Consider the following 24,614-nt stretch of genomic DNA (forward strand, 5'->3'; position numbering starts at 1 on the left):
GAGAAAACAGGGCATTTCCCAGATGATTAATTCTACTCACACTGTCTCTTAAACTACTTCTTTTTTTTGCCTTAATATGAGTTTGAATGTATTTGCCCATTTCAATTTGCAGTTTAAGAGCTGTCTCAGAACACAAGGCAAGGAACTTTGCCTGGGCTGAGATTTTAATTTCAGAGAATGCTAAAAAATACCTTTGGTTTTGTCAATGCAATTTTGATTCCACTTCTGGAAACTGCAAATGTTTTTTGCAATTGCAGTTGCAAATACCACTGAAATCTGCCTAGACTCTGTTACATATGGTAGGAATGGAATTAAGCCTTTGTATGACTAGTGCTGAGAGGAGGAAGTCTTAGAATGTTTTGCAGAAGCTATGCCTTATTTGTCTGGAGAGTTTCAAGATTTGAAAACCATCAATAGTCAGTTTGGTTTGTCAGCTATTTCTTTCCTTATACAAAAATAAGTTGCATTCAATTAAATTGTATTTTTGATAATAAAAACAGTAGATGAAGAATGATTCTTAATGGAATCTTCTTACTTTTCCCCAAGTCTCAAAACTTCAACTGTCCTTTAGATCTCGGGTACTTTTGTGTGCTCCTGTGTTGTGTAGGGAGAAAATATGAGTGTTTGTGAGCGTCTCTTTATACTTGTTATAGCTATTGGTATACTGCACTAAGAAGAGACTTGCTGGGTGCATCTACTTTGTCACTTTTGTGTACAGGAAGAGTTCTTGTTGATCCAGGTTTGCCTTGTTTTACTGAAGAGTCCTACTGATATGCTTCAATTTGATTCCTTTTTGAGGAGACCAAGCTTGAAGTTGTACAGTGGAGCATCACTATTTAGAGCACACCATTTTCAGTGTGGGCAGAAGGTCCTCCAGAAGGTAGTTCTTGGCACGCACAGTGTGCGAGCAGAAAATAGGCAACTGATTCCAGCATCTTTGCTGGTATAGATAAATCACAAATAGTGAACAATTGTCCTTTCCTCCTTATGCAGTGCAAGTTTTTATGTAAATGTTTTCACCAGATACTTGAAACTTTTTTTGTTGAGTCTAAAAACTTCATGAGTAAAACCAAATAGAAGAGTTTTTTGCCCTGGGTGTTTTTGTTTGTTTATTTGCTTTGGGGTTTGTTGGTTTGGTTTAGGGATTTTGTTTATTTATTTTTTAAAAGTAATTTCTACATTTGGTTCAGGTTTTTGTAGCTTAAAGACAGACTTAAATTTGAAGTCTGATCAAGAAATGGGAGGTGAAACTTTCAGGTTGTCCTTTGTGCAACCTCCATTATTTATGTGTGAAGTCTGTCTTACAGCTTGTGTTAACATCTGTGTGTGCAACAAATGGAGGGTGACATAAATTACATGTGTAGATCTTGTACAAAACAAAATCTGTGTGTGCTGGTGGCAGTCCAGAGGGGGAATCTTGTAAGACTTCACATGTATCATTTTCTCATGGAAGCAAAGAATATTTCCTGGCTCTGAACAACTTACTGGCTTGTGTGGAAAGTAGAAAGTTCTGGGGTGGAAGAGAGGGAGGAACTCCTCCTGTCCATGTATCTCATTCCAGTGCTTTGGCCTAATAATGCTGTAATTTTTGCATAATTTAAGGACTCTGTTTGATAGCTGTCTTGATAGCCTGTCTTGGAGTATGAAAGAGGAGTACATTAATAGGAACAACTTTCTTTTAGATGTATCACTGACTTATTTTCTGACAATCAGTGGGTTGTAAAATTTCTTAAGCTGGACTGTCTTGAATGGCCATGAACTGACCTGTTTTTAGTTTAATAGTCTAATTATTTTTCTTAAAATTCACAAATTGTCATATATATAATTACATAATTATAGGTAATTATAATATATAAAATTATATTATATTATACTATTATATTAATATATATTATATTAATATATATTATAAACATATATAATTTTTATTTTGGCATTGCACTCTTATTGCAATGAGTTCCTCATATGGAATTATGGCTCTGTGAAATTGTTCTTTATTTTAAGTCTGCTGTCTGCCAATTTCTTTTTGCCAATTTCTTTTGCCAGTTTCTGTAGGAATGGAACTATCTGGGATGTACATTGGGCCAACCTTGACTGATTACTCTGGAGGTATCAATCTTAGGCTGTGGGAAACATCTTCATAAATTAGGGTAGAAGAGTTGAACCATGGGAGTTGTTATGTAAATGAAGTTATTCTGTATAAGTTTGTGTTTCTAGTTCCTGTTTCTGATTGGCTTCAAATAGTTTACATATTTGATTATGTTCTGAGCTCCCATTTATGATTGGACCCTGTACCCTCAACCCTACTCTATATATTGTTGTGTTTACCCCATTGTTTGGTCTTTGAGGATCACCCCATACTGCATCCAGCTTTTACCCCCTTCGTTATTTTCGCTCCATTATTAAAGTCTTTATTTTCTGGGTAACTGTTGTTGAACTCGTGCCTTTTATTTCTCTTGCTACAACCCCCTATTGGTCTAGTCCTGGAGTTGTGCAGACATTGATATGACAAGTTTTTATTATACTCATGCTTTTTGATATTTTGATTATAGAACTTTATCACATATTAAAATAATTTATAAATTGGATTTCTCCTAATATTGAAGCCATTCTGCATTTCATTCATCCTCATTGATCTTTTCAGAAACTTTTGGGGTTATTTGAGGATGCAAGGGACAGAGCTCCACTCCCAGACACTTTGCACCATATATTTCTAAACAATAAAGTTTTGTGGGCTTGTTTTTAATTTCTTTCCTAATATGGAATGTTTCCCTTTTGCTCAATAGTGAGGGACTCCCTATAGTAACTCCAAGACCACTTGGAGCAGTGACTGTTCAGAATTAAGTGTTGTGTTTACATGGACAAGAATATTTTTCTTGCTTGCTATCTTGTGGTTAACATTTAGTCTGCTACTTTACTGCCTGCTCCTTAACAACTTTGAGATCCTTTGTACTTTTGAAGTAAGTATTGACTTTTATTGTCTGCATGTATTCACCCCATCATTTTTTCACCTCACTAACCACTTTTCAAGCCTGTACAAAATGGTAGATAGCAGAAGTTGTTTAAGTTAGTGATAAATTGCTGTGTGAAATGAGAATCTCTCCCAAGTTTGAAACCTTTCTAGAAAGCCAGCATCTTATATTGGTCAGTTCTTCTTATCCACATGCATCTTCAAAGAATTCAAACTGGACCTTGATTTCCTTCCACAAAAGTCATGTTGGTTTTTCTAGTGGAGTATTAACCCACGTGCTTTTCCAGCCAATTCATCCAGTACAAACTTGATTTGATGGATTCTCAGAATAAATGGTCCCAGACCTCTTAATGTATCATGTCTATAACTTTAATTTCCGCATTGTTCTTTGCTCTGTGCAGGGTTAATTGAAAATAGGTCAGAGGGTTTTGGTTTTTTTTTGTTTCTGCTTCTTTTTTCATCTTCCATTGAATCTGAAGGTAATTTTTTTAATTTTTTTTTTTTTAATAAGCCCTTTAAGAAGAGCCAGTATTACATACCAGGTTCTGTAATATGTTTTAATATAATTAGTTCATTTATGTTTTCAAAGGCATAGCAAGACTTTTTCAGCGGTATGATCTGTGTAATACCTGACATTCAGGTTGAAACATTTTGGACTTTAGATTTCAAAGACAGATACATCTGGTCATCATTTACAGTCTGTGTGCATGCTTAGGACATTTCTGATTTAGATAATTGATTTTTCTCCCCCAGCTTTTTGTTTGTTTCCCATCTTGTACACAAATAAACAACCTTTATTTGGGTGGAGCAGCTGACCCTCCTCTAGTCTATCTATTCTAGAAAAGGGTTTAAATTTGGAATTGACCTAAATCCCTTCTTCCAAACACTGTTTGTGTGCAGAGTCATGCAGCCTTGCTTGTCTGACCCTTTGTGATACTGGCAGCATTTCAAAGAATGGCACTGGCTTTTTATCTTCTGCCTTCCAAATAAAAGGCAAAATATTTTCCTCTCTATCTTCTCTCCTTTCCAGTGGTGTTTAGGTGTATCCTTGTTATTGATTGATTGTAGGTGGCCTATCTATCTTGGGAGGTTAATCCTCGTTGCACCTCTACGCAAATTATGATGTGATATTCAGTGGCAGCATAGAATAAACCATCAACATTGCTCCTAATTTGACATTTTAGAGCTTCAAACTTCTGTTTATTTATGTTGAAATTCTTACCCTTGAAGATTTATCCTCAGTACTCAGAGGTATGTGCCTTTCCAGTCTGATGACCATGTCCCATAGGACTTGTGTGGTTCTTGGAATCGGGACTGGTCAAAAGAAAAAGCCTGTTGTCTCTCTGAGCTTCTCTAGTTACTATTTACTTGTGCCTTATGTATGTACTTCTTGTCTGTAAGTCAGGTAATTATAATAACAGGTTGCACTGCCACTCTACTGGACTTCAGGGTGCATTTAATTACGGTTCAAGGGCCTTTATCCTTTTCCTTAAATTGTGTTTATTGACATCCTCATCTGTGCTGTTCAGTAATCTTCCTGGTTTTTCTGTGCCTTAACTCGAGGCCTGTATTCTAAAGTGCTCAGAACATCACTGTGAACTTTAATAAGTAGCCTCCTCTGGTCATCTCCTGGCCCGTCTCTAGCAAAATGTAGCTGAGGGAGCTGCTGTATAAATGATTTCATTAAATTTTTTCCAAAAATAAACTACCGACAATAAGCTAACAAAACACTGTCCTCCAAAGTCTGTTTTGGTCTGTGTGCAGTTAACAGCACAGTGTGGATCTGTGGCAAAGCTTGGCTCCTAAGATGCTTAGTAACTCTGGAAGAAAGCAGTTATTATAAGGAAATGAAAATTGAAGCTTACAGTGAATTGCCATCAAGAAGAGTGTTGGAGAGTTACAATACAAATGAGTAGTTGAAAGACCATTTCTAAAGGACTTTGTGATGGATGGAAGAAAGCAGGGCACAGAGGAGGAGGGAAAGGCCTGAAGTAAGGTTGTGGGGAGGAATATGAAAAGAATCAAAGACAGACTTTTGTGGCTCCTTGACCATGAAAAGAGACTAAGCCCTGAAAGAAGAGATGAGACATTATTTGCAAAAATCCCTTAACTGGATACATGGAACTTTTTGTGTGAAGGCATTCAGAGGGCAAGAATAATTGCTTTCTTATGTAAATCATCCCCCAAAAAAGACAGAGGAAGGGATTTTCAAGTTTTCAGTCCCAGCAGAGCTGTTCAGCTCTGTTTTGTACAGAGCCAGTGTATGCTTGCATTAAATTTGGGAATGACTTAGGAGTCATAGTACCGAGCAGTGTAAAATGGTGCAAAATCTTCCGATATAATCAGTTTAAAAGACTAGAATTTAATATGCAGCTGATAGTGTCATAAAAGGTTAATAATTGTATATTAGTAACAGCTCCCCTCATTTGTGCAGGTATCTGCTTATTCTTTGACTAGTGAAGCAGAAGACTTTATTCAGAAGGGACATTTTATTTGACATCCACATCTCATCCCTAATTAACATGATTACCAGTAGGTCTTGAAAATTCTGAATCAGTGGTTTTGGTTTTGTATTTTAAATGGAGGGGGCAGAGAGAAAATATGCATTGTTATGAGATTATCTAAAATGTACTTTCTGACCTTTTGCTTCAATTAATTGTAGCCAGTCTGTGTAACCATTTTAGCTACTAAAAATCAGCTTGTTGAATCCTTAATATTTGTTGCCTTTCATGTTACTGTAGTGATCATTGAATGTTGGATCTGATTTCTTCTGTGATTTGGAGAAAAAAAAATCATTATGCATCAAGAAGGCAATTGTTCTTCATGCATTTTCAGATCTGGCGATGAGGATCCTCTCATGTATTTTTGTTTGGAAGTCATTTGCAGCACAGGTGTCACTTGTTAAAGCTTTCCATATAAAAAGAATGGAGTTTGATCAATGGTTCAAATAGTATTTGTAGTAAAGCTTATTTGTTAATTCCTTTTGTTTTAACAGAATCTGTATTTGCTGTTTTGCACTCTTGGCTTCTCTCTGCCATTCCCTGCCCCAATGTGTTTGTTCTGTCCTGAGGCATCAGTAAGAGGTTCATACAACTCTACTGACACTGGCAATAAAGGATATTGGTGCAGGGCTGGCTGGGATAGAAAGTGCCGTAGCTGTAATTAACCATTTTAATACTGCTTTATACTGTTGAAATACTTTGAAAGTACTGGTCAACAAAAGATTAAGTGAAAATTGCCAATCTAAGATTGGAATGATTACTCTGTGCAAAAGGATCACTAATCTCTAATTCAATGTTGATTGTAAAGCAGTGTTTACTTTTTAAAATACTGATGCTTTAAAAATACAGACCATTTCAAAAGCAGTCTCTTCTCACGTTGATATTTCTTCGTCTCTAGCATGGTTTATCAGATAATTGAGTATGGGTTACATCATTCAGTTTTTAATACAGTACTAAAATTACCCCATATAAAAAATGAGCAACTTGTGTGTTTCTTATTTTGGATCCTTCTGTTTGCTGTCACTTGCATCTTTGCATCTTGAAGGCTTTGTTTATGAAATAGCTATTAGTTTTTCTTAAGCTTGTAAACTGCCTTATGGATCAGTCTGCATTCCAGTGACTTTTTCATTTGTCTTTTTAGGGTAAAATTTATATTAATAAATGGCTTATTCTTGAGCAGAGTGAATTGTTTCAGGAGCATTCCAGGGTTCCTTTCCCCTTACATCTTGCCCCCCCCCCCTTTTTTTTTCTTCTTTTTTTTTTTTTTTAATTTATGTTGTTCTTCAGGGAATTCAAGCTGAACTAGTGGATCTATGCACGAAAAGAAAGACTTGAATTGAAGGAAAACCATTTCCCACTGAGAAGGGATTAACATTGTAGGAGATAGTGAAAAAGAAAAGTAAAGGAGGGCAAAGAGAAAAGCTAAATATCTTTTATACAAATGCTAGGAGCATATGTAATAAGACTGCTGAATGGGAGTGACATGTTTTCAAGGATAAGAAAGATATTATTGGAATAAGAGAGACAACCAGGAAAATGAAGGGGGATTTAAAATGCCAAGATTCCCTTCACTGAAATTGTGAGCTAATATTAAGCTGAAAGAGATGTAACAATATTGCTGAGGGATGATACTACATCTGCAGTAGGAAACACTTCTGCTCTCACCCCCTCCATTTTAATTTTTTTTTTAAACTGCTTTTTTAAAAAACTAAGTTTAGAGGTTTGCATGCAAGCTAGGGACAGTTTAATGTAGTTGTGATTCTTGGCTGTTGTACCAGACTTATTTGTGGTCAGAATAAAAGCCCCAGCCATAAAAGCATTTAACACATATGATGGTCCCTAAGAAAACCAGAACTTTGATTTGAAGAATGCTGGTGTATTGAAGAGGAGACAGTAGGGAGAGAGATTCTTAGAGGTCAGTTATGATATGAACTGTGTTAAAACTACAAATGAGGAGAGCATGTTTCTGCTGTTGCTGTAAGGTTGCTTATCCTTATGTATGATATCTTTATACTGTTAAGCAGTAGAGAATATTGCCACAGTTATGGAAAAGCTGTAAATATAAATCTGTACGTGGAGACAAGAAGCAAAATCAAATGATCAAAAATCATGAAATTTGAAATGGTTGTGGGGTGGGGGTTTGGGCTACATGGAGAAGCAGCCCTAAAGTTATTGATTTTAGCAAAGCTAACTTTGAAGAAGAGCAAAATGCTCCTGGGGTTTTTGCCTGCAATCCTGTGATGAATGGGAAATCCACTCCACACAAGTAGAGAGTACATAGTGTATAAAACACGTAGAGAGGCTGCAATTAAAATTCATCCCAGTTAAGTCAAGAAAAGGAAAGGCCGATATGGGCCTGAGGCAAAAGAAGGAAAGGCAAAGAGACAACTTGCCCCTCCCGACCTTATGCTTTTTCCTTCCCCTTCGCTGTTCTTTACCATTTCTTCTACTGTCCCTTTATCCTCTCCAGCCCTTCTGTTTTAAGATAGTTCTGTCACTGTGGTCCCCTGATGAGGTTTCTTCCTCAAGTCTCTTGTTTTTTTCACACTGATTTCTCAGATTGTGGGCATAACTGTTCAGAGTGCTCATAACATGGGCATGAGTCTTTCTCCCTCCTTCTCCCCAAAACTATGGTGTGTTCCCTTAAACATGGTTTCGAGCTGTGTATAGTAGACATATTTTTTCTTTCCCAACTTTTTTATCTGTGAATCTGGGATAATTAAATCCACTTTGTGGCAAGGGGAGCCAGAGCTGGGAAGGGCAAGCATGGGGGTATGTAACAACTTGTGTAGATGGTATGGATTTATGAAAATCTTTAGAAAAATACGCTGTGCTGTGCTGGAGCATCTATTGCTGAAACGGCAGGATTTCTCTGAGACACAAGAGTGAAACGAACACATACCTGGTTGCAGGTGGTATTCCTTTCATTTGTGCAAAGTTAGGACACAAATTGTGTCTTCTTTTGAGACCCTCTGCAAGTTGCTTTATTGTTCAACTTCCCATGTACCTGTGTTATCAGATATCTTGTTTCAAGTTGTAACAAACAGATGTGAGGAAAAAAAGTAAATTTAACATATTTGAGGTCTGAATCTGGGAAGCTGTAAAATGACATTGCTGAAGCTGAAGGCAGTTTATAGTAGCTGAAGATCTGGCCCTTAACTAAAGCAAACAGTTTGAACAAATTTTGATCTGGCATTTTATTTTTAAAAGGTGAACAAAGTTTATAATGGCAGAAGTGGATTTTGGAGAGACATTTAATGGGGCGTTGGTGGAAGATTGAATGGTCTTTTTCTGTCAATCTGTATTCTCTCTTTTTCTTTTTTAAATTGCAGTGATTTGTTAACTGCAGGAATTGGCAACAGGCAGAGGGGATGACCATGCGGTCTCATGGCATTCAGCTGATGCCCTGTTTCTGAAGATGGTATGAGGGATCATAAAGTTTACTTCCATGTGTATTGTGATGACAGTTGCATCTATATTTAAAGCTTTCTGTCACTGAAGCACTCTTGGTGTTGTCAGATGTCTATTGGACTGGATGAGCTGCAACTTCTTGCAATTGAATGTCAATAAGACCAAAGCAATTTTGGTTGATTCATAGCACCAGCTTAAGCATATTCACTTGCACAGATTACATTTGACAGATAGTTACCTTCAGCTGAACTCTGTGGTTAGAAGCCTTGGTATATTCTTGACAGTGAGCTTAGAGCTGATGCCTTATGTTTATTTCATATCCTGTTTTTGCCTTCCTAATACTGCATGTGTATGTCTATATTTAAATAAATTCACAGCTGAAGTACTAGTCACTCCACTTGTTATCTCTGGACAGAATGTTGTGACGAGTCAATTTCAGTATTTAAAAAAAGGTGTTTTTTCCCCATTTAGGCAGTTTTAATTTCAAAAGCTATCTAATGAAGGATTTTTTTTTAATCAGGAACTTCTGGAAAAGTGTCTGTCAAAGTCTAACAAGAAGAAGATAAGAAAAAGAAGAGGTAGAGGATGTAAGGAAAGATGAAACAGTATTATTCTATTTGGAATGTTTTTCTGGTATTCTATCAGTTTTCTGGCCTGCAGGGAAATACAGTCAGCACAGATGTTCTTACCCTATTATGTTAGTGAAAGTTAAAATCCTCTGGATTCTGCAACAAAATTGTGCACAGTGTCATCAAATACTGATGTGTGTTAGCATCCCCTATAAATTTTGCAAAGAAATCATCTTTCCTTATAATTTCTTTTAACAGTTCTAAAATAGTCTGGGTTAAAATAGTTTCAATCCTTGATTCAGTTGGTTGATCCTGTTCATGGTGAACTTATATGCATTGAAACTTCATTTGGAACATACTGAAGAATCAAACTTTTGAATTATTTCAAACCATTTCCCTCTGTTGGTTCCTAGCCAGCTTAAAACAGCATCTGGATTTTGAAGAAAAAAATCAGTGATTTAACACCAAATACCTTGTACTTATACTGTTACCACTCACAAATTTAATTTCTGTTCTTGAAGGCAAAGGTGATTTTCATACAGAGCTTAAGGAAGTTCTGAAAGGGAGATTTTTAAAATTCCATCTCTCAGTGAAGAATAGGATTGCAGTATCCTTGAATTTTGGTATTCATGAACCAAAAATAAAATACTTAAATTAAAATGTTTCTAGTTGCATATTTCAGGTAGACTGATGTGTTCTGGTGAGAGGACAGAGTAGACTGAGAGAAAAGAGAGGACTTTGTAGTTTTGGCAAGATTTAGATAATGAATCTCAGCCTAGAGCTATGTTGGCAGGTCTTCCTTCTGAAAATGACAGTGGTTGAAAGTGAAGGAATTTCCCCTAACCATGGATGGTAACTTAAGCATGTTCTTTTTGAAAATCATCATAATGAAGTCCCTGGTCATGTTGTTATTTATGTTAGTGGTGGCAGTGAAAAGCCTCAAGCGCTCTTTGTTTCCATCCTGTAAAATGTTTGTCCTGAAAACCAAAGATGTGTGAAAAGCATCACACTGAAACCTCCACAGCAGCCAGGGTTGCACCTTGCCTCTATCACCTTCTGTTCTTTTCCTTCAGAGTTGCAGCTAAGTTGCTTCAAAGGCTTAAAATCCAGAGGGGTGGATTTAAGTTTGCCTAGAGACATGGAGTTCTTACGGCTTAAATCTACATTTTTTGCCATGTGAAGGCAGTATACTATTCGAATATGGAAAGAGAGGAATTTACAAAGGTGAACCAATCATTTACTAAAAGCAGATAAATTTGATTTTATTACGTGTGTAGCTTTTGCATTTGCTATTGGGCAGTCAAACTAAAAACAGACTGAAGATTTGAAATTGTGACAGGGTTGTAGCTGGAGCAGCACCAGCCTCACTGGCAAACTCATCAGGCAGTTATTTTTCTGGTACAGAAGGTGCCATTTGTCTGTCAAGTGTTATGCAGATAAATTGTCTGAGCTGGCTTGTCCTCTTGGATATTATTCTTTAGTTTCCACAGCCCTCCCTCCCACAACCCCCCTGTCCCTATTAACATGGTTATTAGTGTCTTTTTTGGTCTGTTTCAGAACAAGTTCATAGACAAATTCCTCCTGACATATCCTTGTTCTCATATGTTTGCTACATAAACTCATTATCTCTTGCCAAGCTTTAGATCTGCCAAGTTCCCTCTGTTGTCTCAATTTTCATTCCAGATTAAAAAAAAAAAATTTAATGCAAAGTGCAAAACACTAAAAATGAACTCTTCTTATTTTAAAGGTTGTAAGCTTTGACTCTGAGAGAGGGAAAAATAAAAAAACACAGGAGACTTTGATGTACGTAAAACATCTGCCCAAGCATCTCTAGCAATTATGTCATCACAGTGATAGTTCTTATTCTTGAATTATATGTTCAGCTAAGGTTTTAAATTTGGGTTAGGCTGCATTTTGTACTTTGTAAGGACAACTAAGCCAAATGGGGCTGCAGGAGCAGGCTCTGTACTGGTGCTGGTGAGTAATGTGTGGAGTAGAAGATGGTTGAAAGTGATGTGGAATCCTGACATATCTGCAGAGGTTAATCTGTAGGAACCTCTTTATTCTCTAAACCAGCCATAAAGTGGCTGATAGATTACATGAAGTGTTGGGAAGAGGAGAGGAGTTTTGAGGTCTTGGGGTCATAGAATCTTAGTTGTCCTGAGTTGGAAGAGACCAACACAGATCATAGAAGTCCAGCTCCTGGCCCTGCACAGCACCAGCGCCAAGAGTGCCTGAGAGCGTTGTCCAAACACTTCCTGAACACTGTCAGGCTTGGGCTGTGACCACTTCCCTGGGCATCCTGTTCCAGAGCCCAGCCACCCTCTGGATGATGAACCTTGTCCCAGTGTCTGGCCTACATCTCTCCTGACACAGCTTCATGCTTTTCTCTTGGGCCCTATCACTGATTACCAGAGAGAAGAGATCAGTGCCTGCCCCTCTCCTTCCCAGTTAAACTGTTTCGTTCCCTGTTTGTATTAATGTTTGAGAAAAATAATACTTGGGGACAAGAATCTGCTCCCACCTGTATTCACTACATTTATCACATTGTTTGGGTTTTTGGTTGCTGTTGCTTTGTTTGTTTTTTTTTTCTTTTTTGTCCGGTTGTTCTTTTTAAAGCTAAATGTAAATATAATAGACAAAAAACAGGAAGTAAAAATTAGTAGAATAATGCAAAATAAGAATAAGGCAATAATGGAGGCTAGGGAAGAAGCCTTTAAAATTAATGTTTGAGGTATGTAAATTCTGCAATTTATACAGCGAGGAAAGGTGTTGAATTGTGGCAGAAAGTTGTGTGCCGTTTCTGATTCATCAGTTTAGGGACACATCGATGCTCATAGACACGAAAAAAATATATATAAAATGCTGCATTGTGGTTTTTGCTCACTAGCTCTGCTTAAATGACAGCTGAAAGTAAGCTTGGATTCATGCTAGTGGTTTCATCGTGTTTTTTCCCCCAAAATTCTTTTGCTTAAGTCATATCACTGACCTTTCCTCTTTACGGAAAATAATTTATGAAATATTAAAGCTGTGTGGAAGCCTTTGTAATTGCAGCTTCAGCAAGATTTGCAATTATGCAAGAAAATACTGAAACACATACCTGTGTGCATCTCATCTCTTTGATATGTAAAAGCCCTTTACTCTTGCTTTTATTAACTGTTATGCTTCTGTTTCTCACCTGCTTTTACAGAGGAAATACATGAACCATGTATACACATGTTCCCCAGTGGTAGAATATGCTGTATATCTTTATATGAGCAGGAAAAAAGAGCATATTTGGACAGATTGAAGATGAAAAAGATTTTTATGCTCAGGTTTCTGATTAGACCATTATAGCAGCATCACTAATTCCCCTCCTTCCATCTATTGTCTTCTTTCCTCTGTTGTCATCAGTGACCACTGTTGATTTGTTGACTCTATTAAAGTATTCAAGGAAGCCACAGGCCTGTCATTTTGGTCATAACCTTAATCTGTTTTCTCACCTTGGGAGAAAATGTGTTAATACACTGTCTGTTTCTATAGAATGGACTTATTGAGAAAGTTCCTGACACAAATCTGCAATACAGGACAAAAAGGTTTTCTGAATCTTGATTATTTTAACAGATAGCAAAATGTGTTTAGCTGGAAATTTTTATGAGAACCACACCAAATTAAATAACAGTAAGCAATTGTAATGGTACGTTGTATAGTAATTTTTGAGCTGGGTGAGTTTCAGCTCTTCTTGATTTCTCATAATCTCTGATTCCTTGTTATTTCTGAATGATTAAGCAAATCATTTATGCTAACTTCTGCTTTAATTTAAGTCTCTCTAAAGCCTATGTAACTTTATTGATTCTGGAGTTGCTTTTGTTTTGAAGACAAATAAAGGGAGGGGTTGATCCTGTTAGCTTGCTGATTTGGAAAATAAATTGAACTTTTTCCCCCCATTTTTTTATGCCTTAGAGATATATTGTATAGCTACCTAATTGTTTCTCATAAAACATTTTAAAATTCTTCATGTTGTGTATCATCATCTTTACAATAATTATTTCTAATTCTGAGTAACCTCCTGCTGTGCAAATAGGGCTTATTTTAAGGAAAAGGAAAACAGACTTGTTTGAGTTTTCTTACAGTTTATTTTTTGTTCTCTTATTTGGGGAAGAATTTGGTTTTTTTCCTTGCATTTGAGAAACTGACATTGTGTTTTAGTTTGTATTAAATTTTTAAGTTGATCTTGCATTTGCAAACTGGCTACATTTGCGTCTAACTTAAATTATTCCTTTTTTTTTTTTTTTTTTTTCATTTTAGTATGCAGATATCTGGTTTTTGGAATAATCTTGTTCATTGTCAGGTATATATCATAGATCCCTGAGCTGCTTCTTTTTCATCTTATTTGAAAACAGTGGTGTCCATTACATGTACTGGAATGTAATAGTTTCCTAGTATTGGAAGAGGCATTTTTGCTTCTTGTTTTATCTGTGTTGGTCAGTTCTCCCCCTGCCATCTGACACTTTGTGTGATGGTCTGAATAGCTGTAAGAGCTGAAGTTGCAGTGCTTGCCATCACTAAGTTGGCTGGAAAACTAAGTAGGCCAGGGTTGGTATCACTTGGCTTAAATGACTGGAAAAGATTTTTTTTTAATTCCTTTCATTTTTGGTGCCAGAGTTCCGTCTGTTGTGGAACTCCTCATTTATGGCTTGCAAATCTGGGAAGGAATCCTTCTGGTTTATTAATTGGTCTTGCCAGACACTGTGATCTAGTTATTAGAACAAAAGATGATGAAAGGAAATGTTGAGATTAAACTGTATTTTGTGGTTACTAGAAGCTATGATGAATAAGAATAAAAAAATGCATATTCAAACAGTGGAAGAGATTACTGTTGTCTTGAAATAACTCCATCTAATTTATCTGTAATATTTTAATAAATCTTTCCCAGTCCAATAAATTATAGAATAGGAAAGCCAACATAAAGATGAAGGTTGTACTAACATAAAAACAGGTTTCTTTGAAGCATAAACTAATTACAAATTAAAATATTTGGGAATGAGACTACTGCATCTGTGTGTCATTTAGTGCAGAGAAGATGTGATCTCTGGTTACTAATCCTTATCTCTGCTGTGATACATTTAGGGATTCTTAGGGATTTGTTTTTTTAAAGAAAAATAAAGGATTCTTTTCTATGTCTCTCCTTTCTGTGTTATTTATTAGAAATCATTTTCCATGAGGTATATGGGTAGTATTAACATTAGGACCGACTTCTAATGGAAAATCTTACTAGTGCAAAAAGATCATGGTGTTCACTGAATAAAGGTTCAGTTAACTTCATTTATTTTGGCTGAAATAGTGCAATTCAATTCCACATGGAAGAGACTAAAATTGTCTCAGTTGCCTTTACATATATATGTAAGAGGACATTTTGATGACAGGATGAATAATGTGTGTGAAGAAAAAGCATATGTTGCTTAAGTGGGCCAGATATCACACATGTACATTGCAAGGTAATAAATGTGAGTGTTATTATGTGACAGCCAAAACTTTGTAGATTGTGGTTTCAGAACTTCCCCAACTGGCTTCAGCTTTGAAAGGGTCTTTGTAGTTCAAAGAATTGGACACAATATAACTGTCTCTTTTACTTGGTATCAAAATTTCTTCTCCTCTGTGTTGATAATGAGGAATATTAGGCTTTGTTTTTTTGAAAAAAGCATATTGTTAATTTTTATTGTGCTACTACATATTTTTACAATGTCTATTATACTCTTTACTTGTAACTGTTACACTGTTTCTTTATTTATACATTGGTCTACCAATATCCATTATACCTATAAATATCAGTTCAATACAAGGCTTGTAAAAAAAAGAGAAAGAACGAACCCATGGTATTTTTCAGTCAAGGAGGTTCTGCTTTTTGCTGTAGTCCCTTAACCAGTGGAACTGCTCTGAACTGGATTATTTGGTTGTGATGTTTCTTTTTTACCACACATAAAACTGCAACATAGTGGAAGTTAGCAGTTTTGTTGGCACTTAATACATGAAAATACTGGCTTTTGTTTGCCTGGCAGTTCTGCCTGATCCAAACCAAGTGGCAAAATTTATGTTAAATTTCATTGTTGTGTTTTCATGGGTAAGATCTTTAGGTAAGAAAATAAAGTTGTAATGTATTTCCTATACCTATCTTATTTTATTAACAATGACATGGGCATAATCCTGTTCTCTGGAACGACCCTGCTTGAACAGGGAGGTTGGATCACATGATCCACTGTGGTCCCTTCCAACCTTATCTAATCTGTGATTTTGTGATTCTGCAGTACTGTGACCCATAGGGCAGGGAAGCTTTCAATGCTAGGAATTGCTTTTATTTGGCATTGCTGTCTCTGATGCACAGTTTGCTTCACAACTGTAAGCTTAATTTTGGATGCACTGAAGAAACTTGCCTCTCAGATCTTTGGCCCAGTACCTCTCATCTTTGAAACTCTTCCAGATCATACCAGAAGTGCTATTAGAGGAAAGAGTATTGGTATCTTCCACCACCTCAGTTCACTATCAAATGGATTTTCCATTACTTGGAGTTGGTGTTAGGTTCTATGTTGGCAGATGCTGATGTAGTTTCAGAGTGAATGGATCTTAGTAACTAATCCGTGCCACCTCCTTGAGAGGTGATTTTCTCTATCTGACAGATGGGGAAGCACAGGAGCATGAGGTGGTTGCAGAGCTGGGATTAGAGTGCTGATGTCCCAGGCTTCTGGTTCTGTGCTCTGCACAGCCATAAAGCCAACATTTCCTACCTGTCTCTTGTTACTCTCTTGGGGCAAATTCCTACTGAACATTTGTCCTGGTTTAGGGCAAATTTGGGAGACAACATTATTAATAAAGACAACAGGGGAATAATCCTTTTTCCAGGAGGTTCTTTTAGTTCTATGCTATTGTATGGAATTTAATGCTGAAAAAACTACCTCGAACAGCCCATTTGGTGCCAGCCTTTCCTCTTATTTAGCTTAGTCTAAACTGACACCAAACTTTGAGACCTCCTCTCTTCCTACAGTGGAGAGCCACTGGGATTTTTTATACCACACATGGTTTCCCTCCTACATTTTCCTCCCATGTCAGATATTCATACCCCCTTTAATAACCAGCAGGGGGATCATTACATTGAGCTACTGCCAAATGCATAATGACTGCTGCCTTTGCCTTACACAGTCACTGCACTACTGATATCCAATTCAGCATTGTAAAGTGCTTAGGGCTACCTTGGGGATGTGCTATATTAAACCCAACTATTCTAAATCCTATTTAATACAAAGAGATTGGTGGTGGGGGAGGGGGGAGGGAGATTTAAAATTGTCATTAGTCACCTATTTTCAACAAGTAAAAATATCTGGTCACTTAGGGCCCAATTCTGTTGCTCTCAAGTCATAAATAGAGACACCCCCCCCGATTTTAGTATGGGGTGCATGAAAGTTAGCTCTCTGCTTTCCTCAGGGGGAGGCAAAATTGGGTCCTATAAAGCTGTGCCTGAGACAGTAAGTTTTCAAGAAGCTGGTGGGGGTGAGTGCGCCCATTTCTGAATTCCCCTTACAAATGTTTTACAGTGGAAACAAGAAAGAGGAAACATGCTTCATATCTGACTAAAAATAAAGGTACTCTTAAACTTGTAAAAGGCAACATTTTTATTTGAATGATATGACAGAGCTGCCACAGGAGTGTTACCTGCTATAAAGAAAGCTTAAGAATTATTACCTTTATTAGACCAGTGACACTGAGCTTTAGCCATACATTTCTAACTTCTGTCCCTCTACAGAGACAATTTTCTTTTCTTAAATAAACTGTCATGCTAGTGTTAATATATTGTTGGCTCCCTCATACTCTGAGAATACTGCTGATATAAAACATGTATATGTTAGATTGGTAATAGTATCTTTAGTGTAGCTGACTAGAACAAATGTGTTTCCCTCATGGCTGTGCTAATGTGATAAAGGAAAATTGGCTGTTCATCAGCTTTTGGCTGGGTAAAGACAGTAGAGATGGAACCACATTCTTTTTTATGCATTAATACCACTGAGAACTTTTCACTAGTTATATTTCATGTGCAGGCATGTTGTGCAAAGATGTTGTAAAACATGAGATAATGCTACAAATAACAAAGTAGAAAAGCCTGTATCTTTTATGATGATAACAGTCAAACACCAAATGACAGTAACAGGCTGTAAAAAATATGATGCAGAAAAAAATTGCAATGTAACCACAATATATACGTATGCTTAGGCTCTTGCAAATAGGGCATCAGATGTTTAGATGGCTTTGTATTAAAATTAAATAAAGAAAATATTGTATTTAGGTCATTGATGTGTCAAGACAAAAAATAATTTAAAATGGAGAGATGTATTTTGAGCAGTGAAACTCATATGCAATAACTTTTTGAACAAATCTCAAGGCTTAGTAATTATGATAATAGCCTTCAAATTTCCATCAGTGGAAGGGCAATAAATAATCCTGTCTAAATCTGGGAAATATTGACTGAATCTGGAAATGGCAATAGAGCTCAGCATGCATGTGCATGTTTGAAAGTACAGTTTAAGAAGGAAAAATTCATTTGTATAATCTTGTGTGAAGCCAGAAAAAAGATAAAAGGCAAAAAAAACCCCTCCATCTTATTTCATGTTTTCTTTCTTAAAATGCTGATAGACTCATGTTGCCCAAGGCACTGATGCTGATCATCTGAGCTCAGATTTATAGATATGTCCATTTATCTTGGTCTGAAATTTGAAAGGTTTTATTGTCAGAGTAGTATTGTATGTGCTTATATTGTGGTTTTAAGCTGGTATTTTTTTAACTGGTAAATAAGTTCTGTCTTTCATTTTTTTGCAACAAATTATTCTGGCTTGTATACTTTCTATGTCCTCACACAGGTATTGTTCTTATGGAAGCAATAATTCCAGGTTTATTTTCTTTTGATTGGCTTGTCTGTCAAGATGGGCTAAAGCGCTCCAGTTTTATTGGCCTTGATAGACACAGTTCACCAGGCATCCATATTTGCAAAATTAAAATAATGCTTTGTAAATTGGCAGCAGCCAACTGGTGTTTTAAAATTTTAAAGCTACCAAGTTCTTACATGAAAAAAGCTTTATGCAAGCCAAACATTGCTAAAACCCAAGTAACTGAATTTTTTTTACAAATAAACTTTCTGAAATAAAAGTGTTCAGTAAGTCCAACTTAGTTTCTCAATTAACTTCATTAATTGGAGCCTGACTGTAGCCAATATACTTCTGGTTTTCATTTTGTGTGGGCCTGAATTTTTAAAATGAGCATGTTGAATTTCATATATTGTAAGGCTGAAAAACAATCCCATATTATTAAACTCTTCCTAATTTTGGGTAACCTAAATCTAAGCATTTCTAATGCACAAAAAAACCCCCAACTTGGTAAAAGCTAAGCATCTTGTGACATTGTGGAGCTGGGAGAATGCCATAAAGTATTTCTATGAACGTTAGCTCAGATTTAAAATGAATTGGCAGGAAAGGGAGCACTTGCAGAAAACAGTACCCTGGGGTGCTGGCTGAGTGCATATTCCTAGCCAAGGGTTCCCCTGATGAAAGGGAATTACCCAGTGGGTGTAAAGCAGATGTAGGCAGTTCCTGTACCATTCCCTTCAGCCCTTGTAGAAAGAAGCATGCTGGGGTTAGGGAGGTGTTTTGGGGGGTGTTAGAGGCCTGTGTTTGGTTATCCTGAGCATGGTGTGCAGCCCCTTGAGGCCTGTTTGAAGTGATGTATGAGAAGAGCTGTGACAGCTGTAACATGTGCCCATGGCCCAAAGTGGTGATGGAGCTGTAACCAGCCTTGTACCTTGTGAAACACACCCACCCTTCTTTTCCTGTCTTCCCCTCCATCTCCACCAGATCTCTGTGCTGTAGTTCCATCTTTGATTTAACCCCTGTGGAAATTTTATACAATTTATATAATTTTATAAATTTAAATAAATGTAAATTTTATAAATTTATATAATTTTATACTCTCTGCATATGAGTGGTGATATATTAATGAAAAAGAAGTAACTGCTTTCAGTAAACACTGAAAATAAAGACACACAGCAAATAGCCTGAGGTAATGTTATCCGTTAATCAGTGATAGACAAAAAAATGCAGAGAAATTAAAGTGATTGCATGATAAAAGCCTGTATTTGCCCCTTCACATTGATTCTATAGGTGCATCACAGCCGAATTAGTTTCTTCTTGAACGGTTGGGAAGATGATAACACACCTTTTGATTCAAGGACTCTTATGGGAACAATGGCAGATACTGATGCTGATGGTACTCTGCAAATTGGACAAAGCTTCACAGGTAAATCTTGTAGTACTTTAGTGGAATGCACTAGAATAGTCAAAATAAAATATGCATGATGTGGTTAAAAGAAGTGGGTGAATAATTGTAAGTTATTTCTATGCTGAGAAGTAACACCTGACTGCAGAAGAAAATTCTTATTGTTCAATTAGCTTTCTCAAAAGATTGGCTGGAAGATAGACTAAATTATGATCATCTACCAAATATCTATGTATTCCTGCATATAGGTAGGTTTTCATGAATTCTCTAAAACATGTATGTAAAGTGACTTGTTCTACTAATTTCTGCCCATAGTTTTTCTGAGTAAATATAGGGAACTGTTTCAGAATAGAATTGTTCATGGCAATGAGACTATACTCCTCTCTCTCTGCCGAGTCAGGAACAGAGACGAAGATTTCTGTCTGTTTTCTTCAGTTCTGTCAATACTCATGTAAACCATGGCAGATTGGAAAGCTTTCAGCCTTTAGTAATGCCTGAGAGTTTTACTCTTCATCTGCATCTAGAGTTTTTTATGTACTTTATCATGACATGATCATTGAAGAACAGTGGGGGATGTTCTGTTGCTTTTAACTAATTCTTGGCTCTGCAGGTGTAAGACAACTGACTATTGCTCTTTGGGAACATGCACAATTTGAAGTTAACTTCTAAATACATGTCACATAAACAGCTTTATTGTGGCTTTGGGCAAGAAAGTATTCTGCACCCCATTCCGTAAAGCTTGTATTTGGAAATTTATTTTGTTGGGGTTTTGATTCTTAATGCTGAATAGATAATAATAATGTAAAAGAAAGGAATATTTTAAAATGCTTTTTATCTTTATTGTATAAATTGATAGGTACAGTTGTACCTACTGTATCTCTTCTCTAATTAGAGGTGGCACATGGACTGGCTCATTACTTCTGTCTAATGAGCCGATCCCTGTGCCACCTCTCTAATCAGAAAAGAGATAGGTACAAAATGTTCTTATAAAGTTATTATAAATCATTCTTTTTTATCAAAAAAATTAAGCCACTGCCCTCTATAGTTTTGTCCAGGTCCAAGATGGTTTCATTCAGAAGGGGTAATTGTGCAAGATGGATTTCTGGGTGCTGAATTAAAGGTGCTCTTATGCAGTGCAAAGCTGCCTTCTGCTCAATAGATTATTTATAGTATATTTCCTTAGGTTTAGAGCAATTTGTTGGAAGAATGCAAGATTTTCGATTTTACCCAGTGGCACTTACAAACAGGTAAAGAACTTTTATTTTTGCAACAAAATAAGAGTGTAGTGAGAAGAAAGTATAGATAACAATATGCTTATTTCCCAAAGTGTAGTGCTTTTCAGATGTTTCCTTTAGATAATTGCTTATGATGATGTAGTTTCCTGAGCCTCATTTCAAAGATTACCTTTAATCTAAAAATCTTCAGTTAAAATAAATTCAACAACTTAATGTGTTTTGCTTTTGAATTGTTGCTTAAATAGACTTGATGTATGTAGTGGTGTGTATATATATTTATATGTAGTGAAACAAAACACTGTAAAAATATGTGTTCTCCTTGTTATTGTTGTCCTTGCTACAACCTGACTTAGTATGTATTCTGCAGGGAGTAGATCCAGTTGCTAGATTTCAATGCTTATAAACTGTCTAGGTGTTACCCACTCATCATAATTCTGTCATAATAGTGTGTGCTGATAAGCTTAGTCCCGATGGATAAGACTTGCTAAGCTTCCTTCGAGCTCCTTGTAAACTGTAGGGCAAAGAAGGGAGCGCAGTGGACTAGTCCAGTTTTGACCACTAAGATAGCAGTGATGCAGATGAGGAGGACAGGCATTCCAAGTGATTAGCATGCTGGCTTTGTGCCTGTCAGATTGGCTCCCTGTGCTTAGCTTTCACTTTCCTGTGGTTTCACTTCCCCACGGTATCCATGTCGGGTGTTCTTGGTGCTCCCCACCCCACACACACGCCCCTGCCCCGAGGTGCCATTGTCCCTTGCTCTCCAGATGCGATTGTCACCATAAGGCACCAATGACTGAGCTACCTCAGCCCACACAGCCCTGGGCAATTGCTTTGACTTCCTCTGTTCCTGAGGCCAAATTACTGTTGCCAGTGCAATTTCTGTTGCCCTCCAGCCTCCCTTCCTAGCACATTACAAAGAGATGTTACCTTTGTTATCCAGCTCATGCTGGATTAATCCAGTCATTTCAGGCTGGCCAGAAGTAGTCAGGTCCTATTTGTCTACGTGGTGCTTCTGGGGAGGCTGCACACAATGACACTCAGGACTGCAGACCTTCAGGCTACTTAATGATAGTCTTTCAATAAGATGTAGAGCAGTTTCCTTGGAGCTCAGCTGTCTGCAGGACATCATGACGAACTAAGATCCCGTGAATTGGAAGTATTAATGTGAATCTGAATTCCAAGTTTTATGAAAATCGTGTTAGTTACATTTCTCAGAGCAGTGCTTGTCAAATCTTTTGAACTACAATTTAGGTCAGTGAAATGAATAAAGCTTAACAATTGAAAACTAAGGTATTTTACAGACTAAGGTATTTTGACCTGCTGATGTCTTTCTAGATTTAGTTTTATATCCACAAATAACTTGGTCTAAAATGTTTGCCTGGGATAAACTGGGAAGGAAATTCTTGCCTGCATACCAATTACTTTAAAGCTATGGATATTTAAAAAACCCTGTAACTCCAGGTTATGTGGAAGTTATAGTGGCAGCTAGCAAGTATTTATTTGCTTAATAAGCACACAAAATTATGTTCTTATTGAAAAAGTAGGCAAATGGGAAAATTAACAAGGTTTAAATATAAAAATTCAATCTCTTCTGGACTCACAAAATCCTTCCTTTATGCCAGCGAGGAGCAGATAAAGAACTGTCCATGTCATCCATATATCTGCTTGCTTGCCTGCCTACCTACCTACCTTTGTATCTATTTCAGTTGCTGATGTCAGAGGGGACTGAAGTATCTCAATGATTTGACATGACAAGGTTGATTGCAGTTAAAAAAGTGGGCATTTTTATTAAAACTGGTTAAAAGTGAAAATATTTCTATCCAGGTTTCCTAGGGTACAATATAATATTGTTCAAGCTGGTCTTCTGGGAACATTTGAGTGCAAGCATTGAACTTTACTGTGGTTACAGGTAGTGTATTGACACTGTGGTGTGTTTAAGAGCAGGATCCAGACTGCTGTTTGGAGTCAGACATGATGCTGCATTAAAATATTAAGTTTTTCTCCTCACATGTATGGCGGGATTCATTCTATCTAGCTTTAGATATCCCACCAAAGAACTCATTTCCCTTGGTGCCTGGTGTCTGAAAAACTCCATATATGTGGAGCAAGGAAAGGAGCTCCAGAGCTCCTTTCTGTGTTCTTCATGGATATTTTCTGAAGATGCCTATTGCTACCATTCATAATGCTGAGAACTTGGGGGGAGACTTCATTCCTAGCTGAGCGCCCAATTTTTATGAACTTACATCAGGAGTTTAGGGCTTCTGCTATAATCTGAACTGAATTTTGTTTAATCTATGAGCCTAGGTGCACAAAGTGACATTTGTTCTTTTTGTCATGTATGTAATTACTATATTCTATGCTATAACAGAGACATTTTAGAAGTATTCTCTGGAAAATTCCCTCATCTTCATACCCAGTCTGAGTGCCGCTGTCCTGGAAGTCATCCCCGAGTACACCCTTTGATACAGAGGTATTGCATCCCTAATGGTGCAGATGATACCACTAATGACAGGGTGCTGAGGCTGGATGCAGAAGCCCATCCTCTCTACTACATTAATGATAATGACATTGGGACCACCTGGATTTCATCTGTGTTTGCTAATACTGCAGGTCTGGATCGTGGTGTTTCAATCACAATAGATTTACAAAATGGACAGTATCAGGTAATGGGAAGATGCTATTTGCCATTTATATAAACAAAACTAAGAAAATATTTTTGTAGATATTGCATTGCAGTTTTGAGGTTATTCAGACCTTATGCTTTAAAATGTTATCCTCAGAGGACCAGGAAGAAAGTTTCCTTTATTGGCATATAAGAGTGCAAAAGGCAACATAATGCATTATGGTTCTTGGCATTCTCTTTTGATGTGCCTGTTTTAACAATCCGTAATTTTGAGTAGATATCCTGTGTGAAGGCACCAATATTTAGAAACTGATTGTTGTCTTTTAACTTCACTCTTGTAAATTTCAACTTAATTTTTAATTTCTATTAAACTTAAGGTGCTTGTTTCATACCTGCAGGTAGAAAACTACAGACAAATAAAATTTAATGTATCAAAAGCACATTGACATATTTGAGGGTGTTTCTGTTTGCAGATGTTCTGGAGGTGATAGCCTCCCAAGGAATATGAAAGGAGAAAATGATAAGCAGGCATAGCTTTGAGAAGCCTGTATTGCTCCTAGCCCTCCACTAGGCTGTTGAAGAATGTCAGGATGTCCTGGAAAGAGGGACATGTCAGGAGTGTGGCTGCATTCACAATAGGGAATTCACCAAATTTCTGTATATTCTTGCTGGCCTATTTTTTTTAAATTAATGGTGAGTAGGAAAAGAATGTGATGACAGGCTGTGGCTACATATGTAAAAATTAGTTGTTTAGTTAAAAGTAATTATGAATGTATGCTGAATTCGTGGCTTTTGCTTATTTGATACACACACTTCTGCTTAAGCAGTATGCTGAAGGAAGTGCTCTTTGAAACAACAGAGGTATTTGATGAGATTCTGAGCTAAAAGTATGGAGAATTAAAAAGAAAATTACCTGCTATCAGACAAACAACTTGTCAAATATTTGGCAACATAAAGTTACAACGTTCATTTTTACCAAAATAACATTGCTTGAACAAATTGTGGACCTAACTT

General features: G+C 36.8%; 1 protein-coding gene across 2 annotated transcripts in view; it reads left to right on the plus strand.

Moving 5' to 3' along the window:
* The window catches only part of USH2A (usherin), a 368,965-nt gene that overhangs the window by 11,698 nt on the left and 332,653 nt on the right, over nucleotides 1-24,614 (plus strand). For both annotated transcript variants that reach the window (XM_033513296.1, XM_033513295.1), the window contains exons 3-5: nucleotides 19,628-19,763; nucleotides 20,926-20,989; nucleotides 23,346-23,640. In XM_033513296.1, coding sequence (XP_033369187.1) covers nucleotides 19,628-19,763; nucleotides 20,926-20,989; nucleotides 23,346-23,640 — 495 coding nt within the window. The remainder of the gene's footprint in view (nucleotides 1-19,627; nucleotides 19,764-20,925; nucleotides 20,990-23,345; nucleotides 23,641-24,614) is intronic.

Source organism: Parus major, chromosome 3 (genome assembly GCF_001522545.3).
Source record: "Parus major isolate Abel chromosome 3, Parus_major1.1, whole genome shotgun sequence".
NCBI classification, from domain to species: domain Eukaryota; kingdom Metazoa; phylum Chordata; class Aves; order Passeriformes; family Paridae; genus Parus; species Parus major.